This window comes from Vigna angularis, chromosome 9 (assembly GCF_016808095.1).
Source record: "Vigna angularis cultivar LongXiaoDou No.4 chromosome 9, ASM1680809v1, whole genome shotgun sequence".
Lineage (NCBI taxonomy): Eukaryota > Viridiplantae > Streptophyta > Magnoliopsida > Fabales > Fabaceae > Vigna > Vigna angularis.
The window spans coordinates 27,631,063-27,650,713 of NC_068978.1; the positions used below are offsets into that span (position 1 = coordinate 27,631,063).

Sequence of the window (19,651 nt, forward strand, 5' to 3'; positions counted from 1 at the left end):
GTGAAACATGCTAGGAAAGAAATGCAATTATAAATAGATTAATAAATATGACAGGACAACTTTTGGCGACAGTTCATTTGATTTACAGACAGGTATTCAAAGCGTCACACTCGGGAACTTGCAAGAAGCATAACCTATAAAACGACCAAAAAAAAGAAATTATATTAGAAAAAATAAAATATAGGAATGATGGATAATAAGTCATACTAAATGGATTCACCAATTCGAAACATGTTTGAGAACTTTGTTTAGTAGGAGTAATTTATTTATTAATATTTTCAAATAACTATTATTTTAAAAAATAATTTTTTTTTATTTTCTCCATTAACTTTTTAATAACAAAAAATATTTATATTTAAAAGATATATATCTAAGAAGAATTTTAACATTATACTAAAGTCTAACTTGCCAACTTTCATTGATTCAATTAAATGTATGATATGTACTAATAAACTTTTTATTCAAATTCATTATTTTCCACTGAACTAACTATTTCTCTTTTTGATTGGTTTCTCTTCAAATCAGTACAAACCAATCTTCTATCTTCTATTTTTAAATTTGGATTTTGAATTTAATTTAATACGAAGCTCCAGTTTACTCTTCTTGAATTAATTGGTTTTAAAATAAATATAATGTTTAAATACTAATTAAACCTACTTTATTAGTTTCCAAAAAAAAATTTGAAATCTAAAAGAATTTCTATCAGAAAAAGAAGTATATGGATACATAAAATATTACAGAAAAAAATCTCTAATTATAAACCTAATATGCAATCCATAAACTAAGAAATTTTAAAAACTGTAGTACTAAAAAATTAATCCCTAAGGAAATGACTATTTTGTCCGTCAATATCATGAACGTGGATATTTTTTGTCTTATAACATTATTTGTGTTTTCATGATATAGTTAGTCTTCAAAAAACATTAATTGTGCTTAACTTAGTCCTTGTTTTCATGTTTGTAGCTTTAAAACAAAACCAGTTAATTTTTTATTTAAAAAATAAAGTTTTTTTATTTCTTTTCCGCAAAGGATTTCACAAATTTTTACTATCAACTAATTAAAATCATTCTTGATATCATATTTTAAATATTTACTGTAAAATAAATAAATCTATAACATATGAAAGTTTGTGATTAGATGATAGTATAAAAAAAATATTTGGACAATCTGTGCATATATTGTATCAGTTTTTAATGAATAAAAAACTGATTATGATATAAATAATCTAATAACTATTTTAGAATTTTTTTTAAAAGAAAAAAGCTAATTTATATTCTGATTAGTCATAAAGTTCACTTTTTAGAATATACTTTATATTCTTTTAGTTGGTTTAAAATATACGAATAATTTGAAAACTTAAAAGTGATTTATTTTAAAGAAATTATAAGAAATAGGCCTATTACGAAACCACTTTGCAAATTTACTAATTCTGCAAAACAAAACTTACTTGGATCCTTTGCTGTTTGGGTTGCAAGCCCATTGAAAAAGCACGTTCCTCCCACGCGCCTAAACTGCGCCCAATAAGCACTGAACGCGTAATCGGCATGACCCGTCACCGAATCGGGTTTATAACACGGGTTCCCAGGTTGAATCGGGTCACACGTTCCATTTCCCTGCGAGCAAGCATAAGATAACGCCGCCGCCACCTCCGTCACATTCGCACCCTCTGCCACTACACACCACGCCTTCCCTTTATAATCCATTGCCGGCGGTACTGGCGCAAGCTCCGACTCCGGAGTCCTGCCGGAGAGATCAATGTCGTAAACCCTCGACTCGTTCGGGTACAACAACCCAAAATGACGCTCCGAACCTAAACCCGGCTTTAAGTTCTCATTATAAAGCGAAAATATGAAAGCCGGAAGAACCAAACCCGGTCGAGCCGGGGTTCCCAAAACCGGTTTTTGGGTAAGCCTCTTCACTACGTTTCTGTTATACGTGGCAGCATTGTGGACGTTGGCGCCAACTTGGTCCAAGTCTCCCCCATTGGGCCAACCCGTTTCGGCGATGAAGATCCGAATACCCGGGTACCCGAGACGTTTCATGGCGAAATAAACGGCGTCAACCATCTGGTCGAACAGGTTAGTGTAGATTAACCCAGTTAACGAGTCCGTTACCGTGATGTTTCTGGACTCGAAGAGAGTGTAAGGGAGGTTAATGTTGGTCGGGTCGGAGGCCCACGCGAAAAACGGGTACACGTCTAGGAAGAAGAAGGAGCGTGTTTTGTGGAGGAAGTGTAACATTGGCTTGATTATGGGAAGTGCTATGTCGTTTCTGAAAGTGCCGTTTGAGGGTGGAAACGACGATTGCAAAACGTCCATGGCGTGTGGAGTTCCGATTTTTACCTTATGCAAACGGAAAACTTTCAGAGAGTGTGAGATTCGGTGCATCGCGGGAACAATGTGGGCCCACGTTTCGTTGCCTGTGATGTGATGAGAGAGTCAATACCAAAATTAAATGAATTATGAATCAAATTTATCTATATACTTATAATTTAGGAACGTCAATTTTAATGAAATTTTTTATTTTTTATTTTTCAAAAAATCATGGATAAGATAAAGAATTTAGAGAAAGAAGGGACCAAAATCCTCTCACCAAGATCAAATTCTAAATAGTTTTCTAGCATTAATGAGTTATCTCATATTGTAAAATCGACTTTTCAAATATCCAATTGTCAACATGAAAAAGTAACTTTAGTATGTAGTAAAGAGTGTTGACATAATTACTTTTCGAAAGGAGTTTATTGAGGAAAAACAAAGTCAAAATGTGTGTACATCAATTAAAAGCTATTGTATTTGCTTAGATTGACGTATGCAAGTTGAAACAAATAAATATATAAATCTGCACCCAAATCCTGAAAATCTGTGACTTAATTATTTTAATCTTTAAATCTAAACTACAAAATAAAATATTACCAAAAAGCTATTTGTTCTTTTTCGTCTACGTTATAGATAGAATTGAAAATTAAGATGGCGAATATTTTACACTATTCTGCAAAATAGAAAAGAGAACATATGTTTTGAAAAGTCAAAGATTGAAACATATTACACCATTAGTCTTAAGTTACAAAAAAAAAACATTTAAAAACATTTAATTCTATATTTTAGACAGAATTACAGAACTTGGTTAAACTCGTTGTTTTCAAAGTCTAAGACCCGTAAGACTAAGTTAGTAAGTGAATTATCTATGTAAAATTTAGCTTGACTCTATTTATAATAACACATCTAAAATAATAAATCTATTTAACAAAATTCCGTTAACAAGTATAAATCAAATACTTGATTATATATAATTTAATTATATACATACATATATATATATATATATATATATATATATATATATATATATATATATATATATATATATATATATATATATATATATAGTTTAAAGACCAGATTTGAAAAATTATATATAAGATGTTCGTATGTGTATTTTGGATTGGTTTTTCTGAATTTAAAATAAGTGTTTTTAAATGATTTTTTTTAAATACCTATTGTGTAAGTGGATAAAATTAATTTGCTTCTTAAAAGAATAAAAAGGGTATTAAGTAAGAAACATATTTTACCACCAAAATTATATTATCAACAATATCCGCCTCACATACTCCAAAACATCAGTTTAAACCTATAAAACCTTTTTTTACTATATTAATATAATATAAAATTCCGAAGTTTAAATAAGATCCTATATAAAAGAAAAATTATTTTCCATTTTAAAAATTAATTAGAATGTAAACTTTATAAAATTCAATAATTGAACAAAATATTAATTAAATATTAGTCTTATAAGATTATTTTAATATATTTTTTAATTGAAATAAATACTATAAAAAAATAAATAAGGATATAATCCAATTACAAAGAAATAGATTAATTAATTAAGAACAATTAACTCATCAAGACAATTTACCTTGCATTGTCTGATATTATAATAGTTTGAGCGTTGAATACTATCATTTTAATGATTGAAAAATTATAAGAAGTTAATTTGAAGAACTAACGGAATCTGCTTAAAAGTGGCAAAAAGCTGGTTCGAAACGCACCTGTGCTGCTAATGAGTTCGTTGCCGACGAGGAGGTAGCGGATGAGCGTTTCTGAGTAGAAGGGTACGATGCTGGATCTAACCCATTGGTTCGAGAATGTCTGGTTGGTGGAGGCGTTCACCACAAGCTCATTCGGTAGCATGATCGACACCTGAATTCCCGTGTTCCGAAGCGCTTCCAGAATTTCCGCGTTTGCGTCGTAGATTTTCACGCGCTTGGCTTTCAGAAGCGACTGTATCAGACGCACCGAGATTCTCGGCGGAGGAAGGTTTGTCCCCAATCGGCCATAGTTCACTCCCACTTCCCCTGAAATATCACCTCCTGTTTCACGATCCAAAATTTCAGAATCCATAACCTTCTTTTTTTTCCCATGTGAAACGCGATTATAGATTCAAAATGCAAAACCAAACACATACTTGATTCAAATATTTGTAAGTTTTGGTAGGAAAATGACTTACTGGATATGGAGAATGAGTAAAACAAGATGAACAGAGAAATCACTGCTATAGCCATTGCATGAAGTTCAAGATATCTTTCTATTTGATTCAGCTTTTTTTTCTCCTTAAATACGATTATTGGATTTTGGAATTGCGTTTATATCTGGGAAGATGAGAACACGAATAGTTCAACAATAACGTTGACTTTTTGTAAACAAAATAGTTTAATTTTTATTTATTTTAAGTTTAGAGATTTTTTTAGTTAATTTTGAATTCTAGTTAACGTTTTTGTGATTTTTTTTTAACTTTTTAATGGAATAATTTTAATATTTTTCATAATTCCATGTTGAATATATCCAATAATAATATTGACAGGATAATATAAATTTAAATGTGTTTATGTGATAAAATAATATTGTGCTACATTGTATTTCTTTTAAATAAAAAATTTGTTGATTATGAATAAAATTTAAGTTCATATTTCTTAAATAAGTTCCTTGTTAGTTAATTTTTTTTATTTGTGTTACTTTGGTTTTATCATCAACATTAGTCATATAAAAACACTGCCAATAAGATGACCATTATAATAAAATGGAAAACGAACTCATGATATTAATTAATAAAGAGAATAAAAGCAGAATTAAGGATAAATTTGTGATTTAATTTGTCGTTGCCTTGTTGTAGGGAAAACTATATATTACTAAAAAATGAATGTTTATTGAGAGATTGAGAATAGTATATTGGTGGGTTTGGAATGGACTTACGAAGGACCCGAGTGCCAGATTAGAGTTATTATGAACCTTCTTCTGTAAGGGAATAATGAGAGTAGTTGACTAGACCTTGAGATACTGTTCTATCTGCTTTTTTTCTTTTCTTCATGGATTTTTGTGGCATCTTTTCAAAACAAAGACATTTACCCTATCAATTATTATTTTTTAAAATTAGTCATTATAGTTTAATAATGTAAGTTCAACCTTTTAGTATTTAAGTATTACGGAAATATTGATTTTCACGTACTAAAAAAATATAAATTAAAACTATTTTTAGCTTAAATATGAATCGATTTTTTCTATAATGCTCATTAAAGGGGTGTTCATTGGGCTAAATTAGTTGAAAAGATTTATTTTACATGATTGTTCAAATAAATTGTGTATTTTAATTGGTGAATTTAATGTTACTTGGAAAATTGTGAATTGTTTAGTTGATAACCTATATATATATATATATATATATATATATATATATATATATCTAGATACATTTTCAAGTTGTTATATTTATTATTTATTTTTAACAAGTTAAATTGTGGTAAGTGTTTTTTGAATAAATTTTGGCGTGTCGTGACAAATATTATATAATTATATTAATTTTATTATTTGTAGAATATTTATAAATGTCATATTATCTATTTCTAAGAATTTTGAATACATCTTCCTTATTGTTTATTGGTATATATGAATTTTATCTAAGTTATTAACCCATTGTAAACTAATGAGCATGATTGTGATCATTTCAAAAAATAATTAACCTTAGGATAAATCAAATATAGAGTGTGTGTGTGTGTGATAATAACTAAGTGAATTTACCATATAAAACATTGACACATTAATAACACTAATAAAAAGAAAGTCATCAGTAATTAACCACAATTTGGATTAATACAAAAAAAAGATTTTTTTGTAATTAAAACATACCTATATGTCTTATATTTTTTATGACAGTAAACTTTATATTGAAGCAACAAAAACCACACGAAAATATTGTTCATCAAACAAATAACCACCAAATGTCAATCATACCTAAATTAAATATATTTATCGATATTTAATGTCATATTAATTATGTAGCATGTGTAGTGAGTTAGTTGTTGTATTTGCATTTAATATAAGCAGCCTTCCGCATATTTACAATTAAGATATCTTGAATTGACAAATACACAACAAATTAAGATCAAAGAATAAAGTAGTCAAAGTAACCAAATGCTTTAACAAGTAAAAAAATGATATCAAAAGATGCAAAAACCAATGCTTCTAAGTTACGTTTTGGAATTTTTCTTGAGTATGTAACACGTCTAATACCAACTGCAATTATTTTATATAAGAGAATACTGAAAAAAATATAGAAAATAATTTTGAAAAGACTTCATGATAATCGGGTTCGTTATATTTAGAAACACATTTGAAAGCACTTCATTAATCCTTACACTGTATAATCGATTAAATGTGCATACCAATTACGAGATAATTGAAAATATATTGAAGATTTCTTGGTAGGTTTAGAGACATAAATGAAGGTGGATTCAGAGTAGTTCTTAAATACCATAAAGATTTCTTTATGAATATTTTTGAGAAGGAAAAAAGTTTCTTGTAATCCTTTTAATCTTCATACTCCTGTTTCATATCTAATAAAAAAATATTTTTTTCTAGTTTGTAAGTTCATTCATTTCAAATTATTTTATAAATATTATTTTGTTGGTGTTAGATGGATGTTCAATTTTTTTAACTTTTATATTTAAACTAACTTGAAGTAAACTAAAATAATTTAATTATAATTTCCAAAATACCAGGGTAATTAATACATATTATTTATATTTTATTTATTATTTAAAAATAATATTAAAATTTTCTACTTTTATCTTATTTATAATAATAGTATATAGAAATATTATGTCTTTTAACCGATATAAATTATTAAAAATATAAGTATTGTATGTTTTGTTTTATAGCTAAGTGTCTAAAGTAGTGTTTAACGTTAAAAATGACGCTCAGCTTAGTGGAACTTAGTAGTTTTTGGGTTTTATAATGCTCAGTGTCTTTTAGGATTGTTCAAAGCTATACCAGATGATATCAACTCCTAAACTTAATTTAAATGCACTCTAAACCCATTCACAATACCAATATGGTATTCTTAACACTATATTTGATCAGTAAACATGTTTAGAACTTAGATTAGATACAAATTTGCTCAATTAGATATGAATTCAATGCGTTTAGACCAAGTCAAGCTCCCAAACAATCACATGACAGTTCTTGCTCCATAAAAACTAGTTTTCTTTTTACAAAATAAGAGGCCAACTAAGTCCTAAATGGCCTAAAGATAGTTTCTAAAACTGCAGAATTTTTTCAAAACCATTATTTTAGAATTTGACCTGTCAAAAACTCCATTTTATACCCAAAGCTCATAATTCTTCTAACTTATTCCCAATCAAAGTTCTACAAAATTCATTAAGAAACAACTTTCACATCGTCAAACCAACTACACAAAAGTATTCATAAGTTTTCAGTTCAACACACCACTTTTACAAGTAACTCAACATACTAAATCTCACAATTCAATTATATTTCACCAATCAACCACCATATCATCATACCAACATCAAATATAACATGTTTATCAATTAAAATTAAATAAACTAGCTTACCTTACTTGTTTGACGTTCGAAAAATACTATCGGCTCTAAAACATCTCTCACAGCTTCCAAGTCTCTATTTGTTCCCACAAACCACAACAATTTGATCAGGATAATACAACTTATCAACAAAAAGTTTTAGAGAATACTCAAACCTCATATTAACAAAGAAACCACTCACATGCAAACCACCAAACAAGGTTGTTAAACTCGAGAGTTTACGTAAACTCGATTTGTAAACTCGAATCGTAAACTCGTAAGAGTTTACTTTACATGAAAAAAATTATATAAATAATATTCTAATTCAAATAAATCCACACAATTATATAATTTCAAATAAATAAAATCATAAAAATATTGTTCATATAAATATTATAAAACATAGATTAAAACAAATTGAAATATAAATTGAAATGTAAAAAAAGTGTAATAATGTGATCCTCTAATAATGAATTTGATGTTCTTCCAAACATAAAATATGTTTTTTCACTACAAGACATAAAAACCATGCGGTGTGGTAGATGGCTTTCTTTAGAACTTAAACACAACAACATTATACTTAACAGAGGCACACGAACAACCAAACAATGCATAAACCACTTTGAAAACAGTGTAGAGTTGAGCTTAAAAACATAAGAATTGTGAGATGATAAGCACCACTGAGTGCGAAACAGAGGCACACGAAGGAGGTGTGCGACCACCACTAATAAGGACATGGTGGGCGACGGCAAGCGAGGCATTCACAATGGCGAATAAGCGTGCTCACGACAACTCCAGCTAGGGTGCAAGTGAGACTGCAAGAAGGAACGAAGAAGATGAATCGAAAGAACGAGAGCAGTGTCTGTTGAATCGCAAGAGAGGAACGAAGAAGATGAGTTTCGTCACTGACCCTAGATCAGAAAACCTAATCTGGTGCGCAAAAAAACGACTTCGTTTTACATTTTAAAAATTTCTTTACAAACTCACCAAATCGGAAGTAAGATCGCAATTTCAAGCGAGTCTACCGCGTCCACCAACGAGCTTATCGATTCTACACCATTTTTGAGTTTGCTTCCGAGTTAACTCGGAAGCATTGAGTGAAATTGTAAACTCGACCGAGTTAACTCGCAAATTTGATAACATGCCCCCAGATTTAATGAAAATAATAGAAATCAACTTACTTTTTAGTTGAAATTTATCGGCTAAAATTGAAGATCTCCTTTCAATGATCCCTCATCTTTAGATAAATAAGTAAGAGATTAGAATTTTTAGAGAGAAAATAGAAAAAACTTAAGGAAGAATTTTAGAAAAATAAAACTTTTTAGATAATGAAACTCTTTGATACTCTGTTACATCTACTACTTAATTTAAGGGTTTTACAAATAACATATGTATATTTTATTCTATAACTTTTCTCCATATCTATAAATTTAATAGCTAATTGATGGAAATAAAAGAGTAAAATATGGATAATTTTTTCAAATTCGAGAAATTAATTTTTGAGAGAAACATAATCTTATAAGTTTAATAGTCTCACTAATATGTTTAATAGTCCACGTAACTTACTTAGGTATAATATGTTTAATAGTGTCATATGTTGAAAGTTGAAGTTAAATACATCTTCAATACTCTTGTAATCTTTTGAAATATATTTTAAAAAGAAAAGACTCCTAACCAAAATACAATTGAACAAAGTACAATTTCAGTGAGAAATATAATTTAATATATTTAATAGTTTCACATAATTTAAAAACTGAAATACATCTTCAATACTCTTATAATCTTTTGAAATATATTTTAAAAAGAAAAGACTCCTGACAAAATACAATCGAACAAAGTACAATTTTAGTGAGAAATATAATTTAATATATTTAATAGTTTCACATAATCTAAAAACCGAAATCAAGTGCAATATAAATACATATTTGTACTTCTTTGATCCTTTAAGATGCTGGTAAAAGAAATTGTGAGAAATATAAGTGGACAACTTGTATAGATGATAAACACAAACAATAATACTCTAACAAACTTGAAGCTAAAACATATCTAAAAATAAAAATGCAAAATTGTGAATTTTCCCATCAGTGCGAACATGACACGAAAACACGAAACACGAAGTGTCGGTGGGTTGTGGAAGATTGTTCCTTAGAAAGAAATGATACTGATGCATAAAGTAAAGTTGAAGCAGACGTTTGAATAAAGATAATGGCAATGCGTCAACTTGGTCTACTTGCAGCTTGGTGGAGAAGTAAATGGGGGCATTAATATAGACTTCTAGATAATATACTCACCAAAAATAAATATAAACCAAATTTTCAATGTTAAACTTAATCTTATTATTTTGGATTGGGCTAAATCTTATTCCTTCCATTTCAAACTGTTTCGTTCTAGCATATTCAAACAAAATTTCATAATAATTCACATTGTTACTTAAATGTTACAATTTTGACAAATGCTTAGCACCCTAATTAAGAAATTACATCTAATTTTTTTTATTGGGATGGATAAAAATACATAATTTTCAATAAGATTTCTCCTTTTAATTCTTTAACCAATATCTTGAAGAACACTCATTCCATTGAGTGTCATTTAGCAATCTTAACAATGGAACCTGTTAATAGATTCCTGATTCATTTCCAATCTCTTGTTCCAACAACCTCAAGATCTAAACTGCAGATACATGACTTGGTATTGATGTTGGTCAATGAAATAAATTATTTCCATGAAACTCTGAATTTCAGGCAGACCCATTTTTGACAGAATTTTAGCAGTAAAAGAATTGCATCAACTGGGGTAACAGAAAAAGTTACATCTGACCTGTCTTATGGCCAAAATGTGAGATTAATCAAACTGGAGGCATAAATATTGTTATCAAGGGGATTCTATATGCAGTGGTTTTTTATAGAACTGCAGCAGAAGAGAGGATGAAACCACACTAAGAGAAGAAGCAGCCATGCAAGCACCAGCAAGCCATGGGGGCAATCTGATTCCTGCAAAAGGGTACAAGACTCCAGCAGCAATTGGCATGCCTAGAATGTTGTAACCAAGAGCCCAAATGTAGTTCAGTCGGATGCGTGACATGGTCTTTCTGGATAAATCTATGGCTGTGATCACATCTTCCAAACTGCTTTTGACCAGAACTATATCAGCTGCTTCTATGGCTATGTCAGTTCCAGCACCAATTGCCATCCCAACATCAGCAGCAACCAGGGCTGGAGAGTCATTTATTCCATCACCTACCATTGCCACAGTCATTCCTTTCATCTGCACCAAGATTAAGTTTCAAAATTCAGAAAATGTTTAACCTTTGTTAGTGACTGTTTTGACAAATTTGTTTGTTCTCAGTGAACAAAACTCAGTTTTCTAAAAAGTTGCTGGGGCACTTGAACATAGTATTTAAACAGAACAGAAGACAATGAAAAGACATCTGAAGTTTTTTCAGTGTTTTGGTCTTGGTTTGAAAATAATAAAATTGTGAATGATAAATTGACTGCAAGCAGTACAAACTTGCCCTAAAATATTGCTTTTTGAACCCCCAAAAAAATGTATGAAGTGAAACAAACAAGCCTTCATACATCATTCTACAAGCAAAATGTATCAACTACGTTAGTTAAGTAGATCCAATTGATAGAGTGGCTTTTAGCATGATCTTGAATTTGGATTCTCTGATGGGTCTTTCTGTGTTGTTCCTCTGTTGTGCCTTCAAAATTACCCACAAATACTTATTTTGATGTTTTAAAATATATTAAAAAGATTTTAAAGCACCAACATCAATGTAATTTTAACGTGAGTAGAGGACAACACCAAAAAACTCAGTAGAGAATTTGGACTCCATGATCTTCTTTAAGCTTAAAAGATTACAAGCTTTACCTGCAAGTCTTTCACCTTGTTAGCTTTGCCAACAGGATCTGTCTCAGCAAAAACCTCATCAATACCTACTTCATTTGCTATAGCAGTTGCGGTAGCACGGTTATCCCCAGTCGCTATGATGCTTGAGATGCCCATGGAGTGGAGGAAAGATACAACCCGTCTAGCCTCTGGCTTTACAGGATCAGTTACACAGAATGCACCAGCAATCTTTCCATCAATTGAAACTAAAATGCAAGTTCTAGCCAGACTTTCATTTTCAGAGATGTACTTCTCAACCTGAGAACCTATTAGAATATTACAAGCATGCATGAGTCTCTTGTTTCCAACTACAACCGTTCTGTCACCAACTTTTCCACTTACACCAGCTCCCATGTGTACCTCAAAATCATCAACATCCAAAATTTCCACCGTGGAAGAACCAAACTTCTTGCGCAGCCTCTTCGCGTGTACCACAACAGCTTTTGCTATCGGGTGCTCACTGCTTGCCTAAAAGTTTGCATAAATTAAGATATGTCTGAATTATAAAAACTTCACTGTCATTTAAATCTGTTCTCCTTTATAATTATCATCTTCAATCAACAAACTGTGAATTTTAAATACCAAATCCAATGGAGGTAGTACACACCAAATTGATTTTTTCTCGCCAAATTTATGGTATATATGTTTGGTTCACTTTCTTTTCAGGAAATAATAGTTGTTTTTGCTAACTTCATAAAGTTATTAGAAAAAAAATATTATTTCCCTCGAGAAATTTGTAACCGAACATGCTACAAATGAAGATAGCAAGTTTTTGTCCTGTGTTTTTCAAATTTATTTGATATATATTTTAAAATAAACCGTTTGAAATCAACACAGAAAGAAACAATTTTTATTTTCTCTACAAGAAAGTGCCAAAATAAATTTTGCACACAAACATGCTATAGATGAAGATAAAATGCTTTGCCTTGTGTTTTTCAAATTTGAAATCTATTATAAAACAAACCACTTGAAACCAACCTTAGATAACATTCTTTTTCTATTACAAGACAACCAATTTCGTTTTATAAAATTAGATTCAATCTCTCTTATATTAATATCTTTCCATCATAGGCTCCCAAAATGTTACCAATAACAAAATTACATCAAATATTCAGATATCCAAATAACTGCAGTATTCAACATAGAAAAATACCTCCACAGCAATTGTCATGTCACATAACTCCTCCATAGAAAACTCAGAAAACAGAACTGCGCTAACTACCTCTGGCTTCCCAACTGTTAAAGTACCAGTCTTATCAAACACAATAACAGTTACCTGCATTGGGGACAGTTAAAATGAGATTTAAACAAAAAAATTCTCATAAAATTATGCATAACATGAAGGTCACAGATGCAATGAAAAATGAAACAGTTTGGTCTTGGAATATGTGTGTGTGTGAGAGAGAGAGAGAGAGAGAAAGAGAGAGAGTGTGTGCGTACATGTCATCATGAGAGAGTGAATTTTGACCAATGGATCAAATCATTAAAGTTTAAAATTAAAGGATAAAATCATTTGACTTGTGTAAGATGCCATGTTAAACAACTTTTAATCCCAACCATTCATAGATGGTTATATGCCAAATTTATTTCTCTCATTCTCCTTTAAAGACTCCTAAAACTCGATACACCCCTATCCTACACACACACACATACGGCATTGACCTTGATGATTTAGTGCAGTCTTGATTTTGTGACTGCACAATCTACGTATAAAATTCTGAGAAAGAAGATATTGTCATTTAGCAACATCCAGCAAGAAAACAATATATAAGCATTGACAAATTCTTTTGCCCCGCTTCATATATATGCAGTTTATTTATCATAGTATAAGAATTTGGACAAGGAAAAATGGAAAGACCAGCATCATCCATAAAAAAGAAAATTATGAATGTTGAAACAAGGGAAATAGTTCTTTTTTTTGTTTTACTACATACTACAATGTGATATGAAGTAACAGGGAAAAGAAATAGCATTACCTTGTGTGCCTTTTCCAGTGCATTTCCACCCTTTATGAGCACACCTTGAGAAGCACCCATGCCTGAAGCAACCATGACTGCTGTTGGTGTTGCAAGTCCCAGAGCACATGGGCAAGCAACAACCAACACAGAAATAGCAAACTGTAAAGCAAGCTCGAATGCATCCATTTCTGTTGGTATCCAATGTTTAGGGAAAATACCAGCTTTCCCAGGAATGAACCATCCAAGCCAAGTTATTAGTGCCGCAACAACCACCTAAGGATGCAACCAAAAACTAAGCAGCTTCCCAAGAATGAAATTATAAAATAATGTTGCAATGCTGACATCAAGCAAGGTTTAAATAATGCACTGTCTTTATCATCCCGTCCTTTAGTCATACAATATCAGCATATAAACATAAAGGTGAAGCAACAAAAGTATTAGATAACTGATGGCATATTCCACTATTGTAATGCGTCTACATAGAACAGGAAAGGATAGAAACGCTACAAAAATATAAGTGACCCCTTTCCAGATCACCCAGGCAAGAGAATGCCCACCAAAAACATGTTTATTAAGTGAATTTGTTTATTCTCAACAATCAGCATATATCTATTCTATAACTATATATAAAGGCAATGCTAAATTTTGGTGTACATTTTTTGAAGACATTTTTTACACTTATTTATTTCATAATTGTATAAGCCCTGTCAAAAATAAATTAACTGTTTTAAAATTTGAACTTTAATAAAAAAAAATTATATATATATATATATATATATATATATATATATATATATATATATATATATATATATATATATATATATATATATATATATATATATGCTCATAATATACCTAATTCCTACAAAATGTACTTTAACTTAATTTCAACCTTCCAATATCAGCTCATCAGAGATAAAGTCTACACTTATGTATAATTATAATTTGGTTATATCTCTGATTAACGTGAGATGTCCAAGAATAATCACAAAGTTGTTTTTTTTTTCAGAAAAACTGTTTAGTGGTTACAAATTAAATTTTAACAATTATATACACTATTGTTAAATTTTAACAATTATATACACTATTGTTAAATTTTAGCAATTTGCATATTGTATTATGCAAATGCATAATAATAAAATATTATAAAATTATCAAATTAAGTTTAATAAATTAAAAAGAAATTAAACTTAATAAAAATGTAGTCATACAGGCGCAGAGAGCCTGTGTTTCCGGTGGTATTACATTAAGTCACTACACGTAGATGAAACGATTTTTAAGGAAAGAAAAAAAAAACTAGTAACACACAGTTGAGGAGAACACTTACTATTGGAACAAAAACCCTTGAAATATTGTCAGCAAGTTTTTGAACTGGTGCTTTGGCAAGTTGAGCAGCTTCAACGAGTTGAACTATTTGAGAAAGTGCAGTGTCTGATCCAACATGTGTGGCCTTAACAAGCAAGCATCCATTTTCATTGATGGTTCCACTGATGACCTGTCCAGCATATTAAACAAAATTAAAATACTCTTACCACCCTACCATGTAAAGCTGTCATTCGAACTACTAGTTCCTTGAACCGGATTTCTCTAAAACTAAGTCCTATTTTTTTTCCCCTTAATATGAGGCTTTTTAAAAGCCCCAACCCTAAAGCCCGGATTGAGACACGGTTAAGGTGAGACTGACTCTCCAAAACTATATTAGTTCACTATTAATGCAGTTTCAGTTATTATTTTCATTTGCTTTGTAATTTCCGATTTCCACATAATATTTTTCTAATATTTTCTTTTTCTTTTTCACTCCAAACATCTTTGTGCAATATTGAATATCCAACCTTAATTTATTGTAATGCATCTGCCGTCATAATCTGTCACCTAAAAAACTACTAGCAATTGAGTCATAATATAAGAATAATACCTTGTCTCCTGGGCTTTTATCAACAGGTCTTGCCTCCCCAGTGATCATACTTTCATTTGCGTAGCTTTGCCCTTTTATAACAATTCCATCAACAGGAATTTTGGCCCCAGGAACAATCTTAATTATGTCATTTTTTTGTATAAGTTGAGTGTCAATTTCTGTCTCGGTGGTTATATTTCCATCATTATCAATTGCTACTAAATAAGCTTTATCAGGAACAAGCTGAGTGAGCTTTCCTAAAGCATCCGATGTTTTCCCTTTAGCCACAATTTCCAAATACTTCCCTAATAGAATAAAGGATATCAACATAGAACTTGTCTCAAAGAAATCTTGTCCTTCAAATGTATCCGAAGTCAGTGCTTTTATTAAAATATATAGAGAGTAAAAATAAGCAGCATTGGTGCCAAGTGCAACAAGCACATCCATGTTAGCAGATTTTCGCTTCAGTGCGTGATATGATCCAACATAGAACCTGTTAGTAATAGGCACAGTAAATTACTATGAAAGTCTCTAATTTCTTGAAAACAATACAATAAACTTGTATTTCGGTGAATAAAGAGAAACAGTAACAAAAAAAGAAACTAGGATAAATAGTTCTTCATGGTTATAATACCTTTTGCCAATTATGAACTGGACAGGCGTGCAAAGAATCCATCTTAAAAACAGCCCAAGAGTAAGCATGTTGTGGATCCTGTAGTTTAACCAGTTTCCATAAGGAGGAAACATGGGCAGCACCATGGCAAATACAAACACGGGAACAGAAAATAAGCAGCTAAACAAAAATTGGTCCCTATACATACGGATTTCGTTCACCTTATCCCTTCCTCTTTGGGTCGAAGGAGAGTATAAGGTTGCTTGATACTTCTTGGGGCCACAGCTAGCTTCCTGAACACGGTGAATGAGAGACCTTGGACCTGTAACATCCGGATCATAGCTAACTGTAACTTTATGTTCTGACAAATCCATCTCGACATGGTTCACCCCCGCAGCTAACTCAAGAGAAGACATTAATAAATTTACATCTTCTACGGAATCAACACCTTCCAGCTTTAGAAACACTTTGTTTGCATCATTCCCAGAGCTAATAAGATCAGCTCCAAAACCTGTATCCTCTATGGTCTCAATTATCTTGTCAACATCTGTTAGATTAGGATCAAAGTGCACTTTTGCCTCCTCCAAAGCAAGACCAACTATTGCCTTTTTCACCCCTTCAACCATTTGAAGGGCGTTCTCAACAGACTCAGAGCAGCTTGTGCATGCCATTCCTTTAATCTGCACCCGGCACACTGCAATGTCCTGTTCATGAAGCTCACCAACTCCAAACCCACTCTCCTCTATGCCTTCTTTTACTTGTTTCACCTACAATATTTTAACATTAAGAAAAAACATATCACCAGCATTTGATCAGTATAAATATTATCACCAAAGATTTAACAACAAATTCATCTCGGTAAGTTATAACAAAAGCCAATTTAGCCACTAAAAGTTCTCACTTATACAAATTAGTCCTTCAAAGCCAATAACATGGAGAAAACATTGATGGATTTCCTAGTGGGTGTTTTAGTGTTGTTCTCTTTCCCGATTAGAGTTTGACCTCAATAATAATTCAAGTTTATTTTCTCATTAAGTTATAATATAACAGAAAATTTGAACTTTTCACGTATTCAAAAAACTAAATTAGAATTTTCATTCTTCTAGGACTAAACTGATCATTTACAAGATAACAAAGCAGAAAAAGACCTGAGTCCAACTTACAGTAACCAACTTGGGGTCAAACTTGATGGCAGCGCGGCCATCAAGCGGCGAAACGGCGACGCTTTTCACGCCGTTAAGGCCCCCAACAACGGCCTCGACGGAATTTACGCACGAAGCACACTTGATGTCGCTCAGTTGAAACATGACTGTCCTAACGGCGGCAGCGGCAGCCTCCGGAGGCTGCAACAACGGTACCTTGAGTTCGCCAATCCCGTTAGGTTCCATCGAAAGATACGACACTGAAAGAAACAGAATTCAGAAGAGGGAGGCCTTGGAGAAAAAGAAAAGGGAGAAGAGGGAGAAAAATAGGGTTGGGAGATTCCAAGAATCTTTGGGGAAGATAAGGATAAAAGACGTGACGAGAAATGAGAGTAGTGAGTGGAGTTGCGGTTTGGAAATTGGAATCCTCGCTCAGTGTTTTTGTTTCGAACTTTTGAATTTGTAACTGTCTCGTCGTTCCTTTCCCACCAAGTTTTGGTCTTTGCCACTTCTACCCTCGTTGAAATTAAAGATAACTGCTTTATAAATAACCTATGCATATTATTAATATTATATGTAGACTCCCTTTGAGAAATTTAAAAGGTTTTAAAATAAAAATTAATATATTAAATGAGAAGGGATTTAGTTACTTAAAGAGTAACTAAAAGGACTGATTCTTTATTTGCTATTATTCGATTGATATTTATTTGATGTTATTATTAACAACTAAGGTTAATTATTTATATTATTAATAATCATATGTCTTTCTCTTAGTAATTAATTAGATGTATTTTATTTATTTCTTTTAGAAGAAATAACATTTTGTGTTAATGTGTGTCTTTACGTTTATAACGGTCTCCCTCTTTCATTAATATATATAATATTTGTTAAAAGTATGAGTGGAAAGTAAAGTATAAAATGTACATTTCTCACCTCTCCTAATTAATATATATATATATATATATATATATATATATATATATATATATATATATATATATATATATATATATATATATTAAAAGAAAAAAATAAAGATAAAAGAAAACACAAAATTAGAAAATGAATGAACAATTGATGGGTTTAGATGTTAACATAACTTAGATGTTAAAGTTAAATATCTCAATGATTTTCACTTATTAATATGCATAATCTAATAAACATACATTAAGTTGGTACATAAATTAAATATGCGATACTGGAAAACTAAAAGGTTTTTAATGAGAAAACATAAGTAACAACTTTTTTGTTTAAGCTTCCAAATTCCAAAGATAAACTACCATTTTATAACCATCAAAGTCTACATTATACCTTTACAAACTAATGGATGCAATAGACATAAATTTGTTTGAAAATAAATAAATAAATATTATAAGTATTCCATCTTCTACTATCTTTGTAGTTATCATCCTTCTATTATATAATTGTAATACAATACTAAAATAATTAAATTATTTATTTAAAAATAATAATTAATATGAGAAAAAATTATAACATGCACTAAAAAACAATTATTGTGTAAAGGTTTTTATTTCAGTTTGCAGGTTGTTACCTCTGCAAATTTGCAAGATTTTTTTACACCTTTGCATATAGATTCCTTGCACTCTTTTTTTTAAATGTTCATAATTATATTTAGTATCTGATTTATATCGTGGAGATCTTTTTAGAAGGGTTTTAACCTTTTCTGTTGATGACTATTATTTTGTGAAGATATGAAACTTTCTTTATTTGTAACTATTTTTTTTATTTTAAACCTTCATTTTTTCAGTTTTTTTTTTGTCGAGTTTAATTCCATCTTCAATTTGGCAATTATATGGTAAAGGTTTTAACTTCCTTCTTGTGTGATTTTACTTCTTTATTTTGCTTGTATTATTTTTAATATCCAAAATATAATAATTTGTCATAGTAATTAGAAAGTTGTGCGCATGACATTTTATGTCATCATTTGATGTTGTTATATTTTTGTGTTAACAACATTTATTTATAACATTCGTTCAAACACTTTAATTATAACAAAAGACATTACAAACTTTTACCAAAGTGCTCAAATATATGTGATTAAAATATTTCATTCTTAAAATCATTATAGTAATATAAAAGTAATTTAAACTAAAATATAATTTAAATTTGAAGATTCCATATAATGATAAAAAAATCTCCAAGTCGTACGAATTTGACGACAAATTCTCTTTAAGAAGGAGAGTATGACAGAGGATTATCTCCTAAAACATATATGAGAAGAACTTGAGGAATAATATTTATAATTTAAAGGATTTATGACAA

At 30.5% G+C, this 19,651-nt stretch overlaps 2 protein-coding genes across 2 annotated transcripts; both read right to left on the bottom strand.

The window, feature by feature from the left end:
• LOC108347106 (probable glucan endo-1,3-beta-glucosidase A6) lies at positions 1-4,621 on the bottom strand. The gene is made up of 4 exons (XM_017586232.2): positions 4,504-4,621; positions 4,046-4,366; positions 1,448-2,419; positions 1-134 (listed from the first exon to the last, which is right to left on the bottom strand). Exons 1-4 carry the CDS (start codon positions 4,556-4,558, stop codon positions 97-99), a joined length of 1,386 nt encoding a protein of 461 aa, XP_017441721.1. The 5' UTR covers positions 4,559-4,621; the 3' UTR covers positions 1-96.
• A 5,847-nt stretch (positions 4,622-10,468) lies between these two features.
• Positions 10,469-17,817, bottom strand: LOC108346281 (copper-transporting ATPase HMA4). The gene is made up of 8 exons (XM_017585321.2): positions 17,390-17,817; positions 16,248-16,993; positions 15,635-16,106; positions 15,047-15,214; positions 13,735-13,989; positions 12,912-13,034; positions 11,741-12,226; positions 10,469-11,134 (listed from the first exon to the last, which is right to left on the bottom strand). The coding sequence occupies exons 1-8, from the start codon at positions 17,612-17,614 to the stop codon at positions 10,742-10,744; spliced, it is 2,868 nt and encodes a 955-aa protein (XP_017440810.1). The 5' UTR covers positions 17,615-17,817; the 3' UTR covers positions 10,469-10,741.
• Between the last annotated feature and the right edge of the window lie 1,834 nt (positions 17,818-19,651).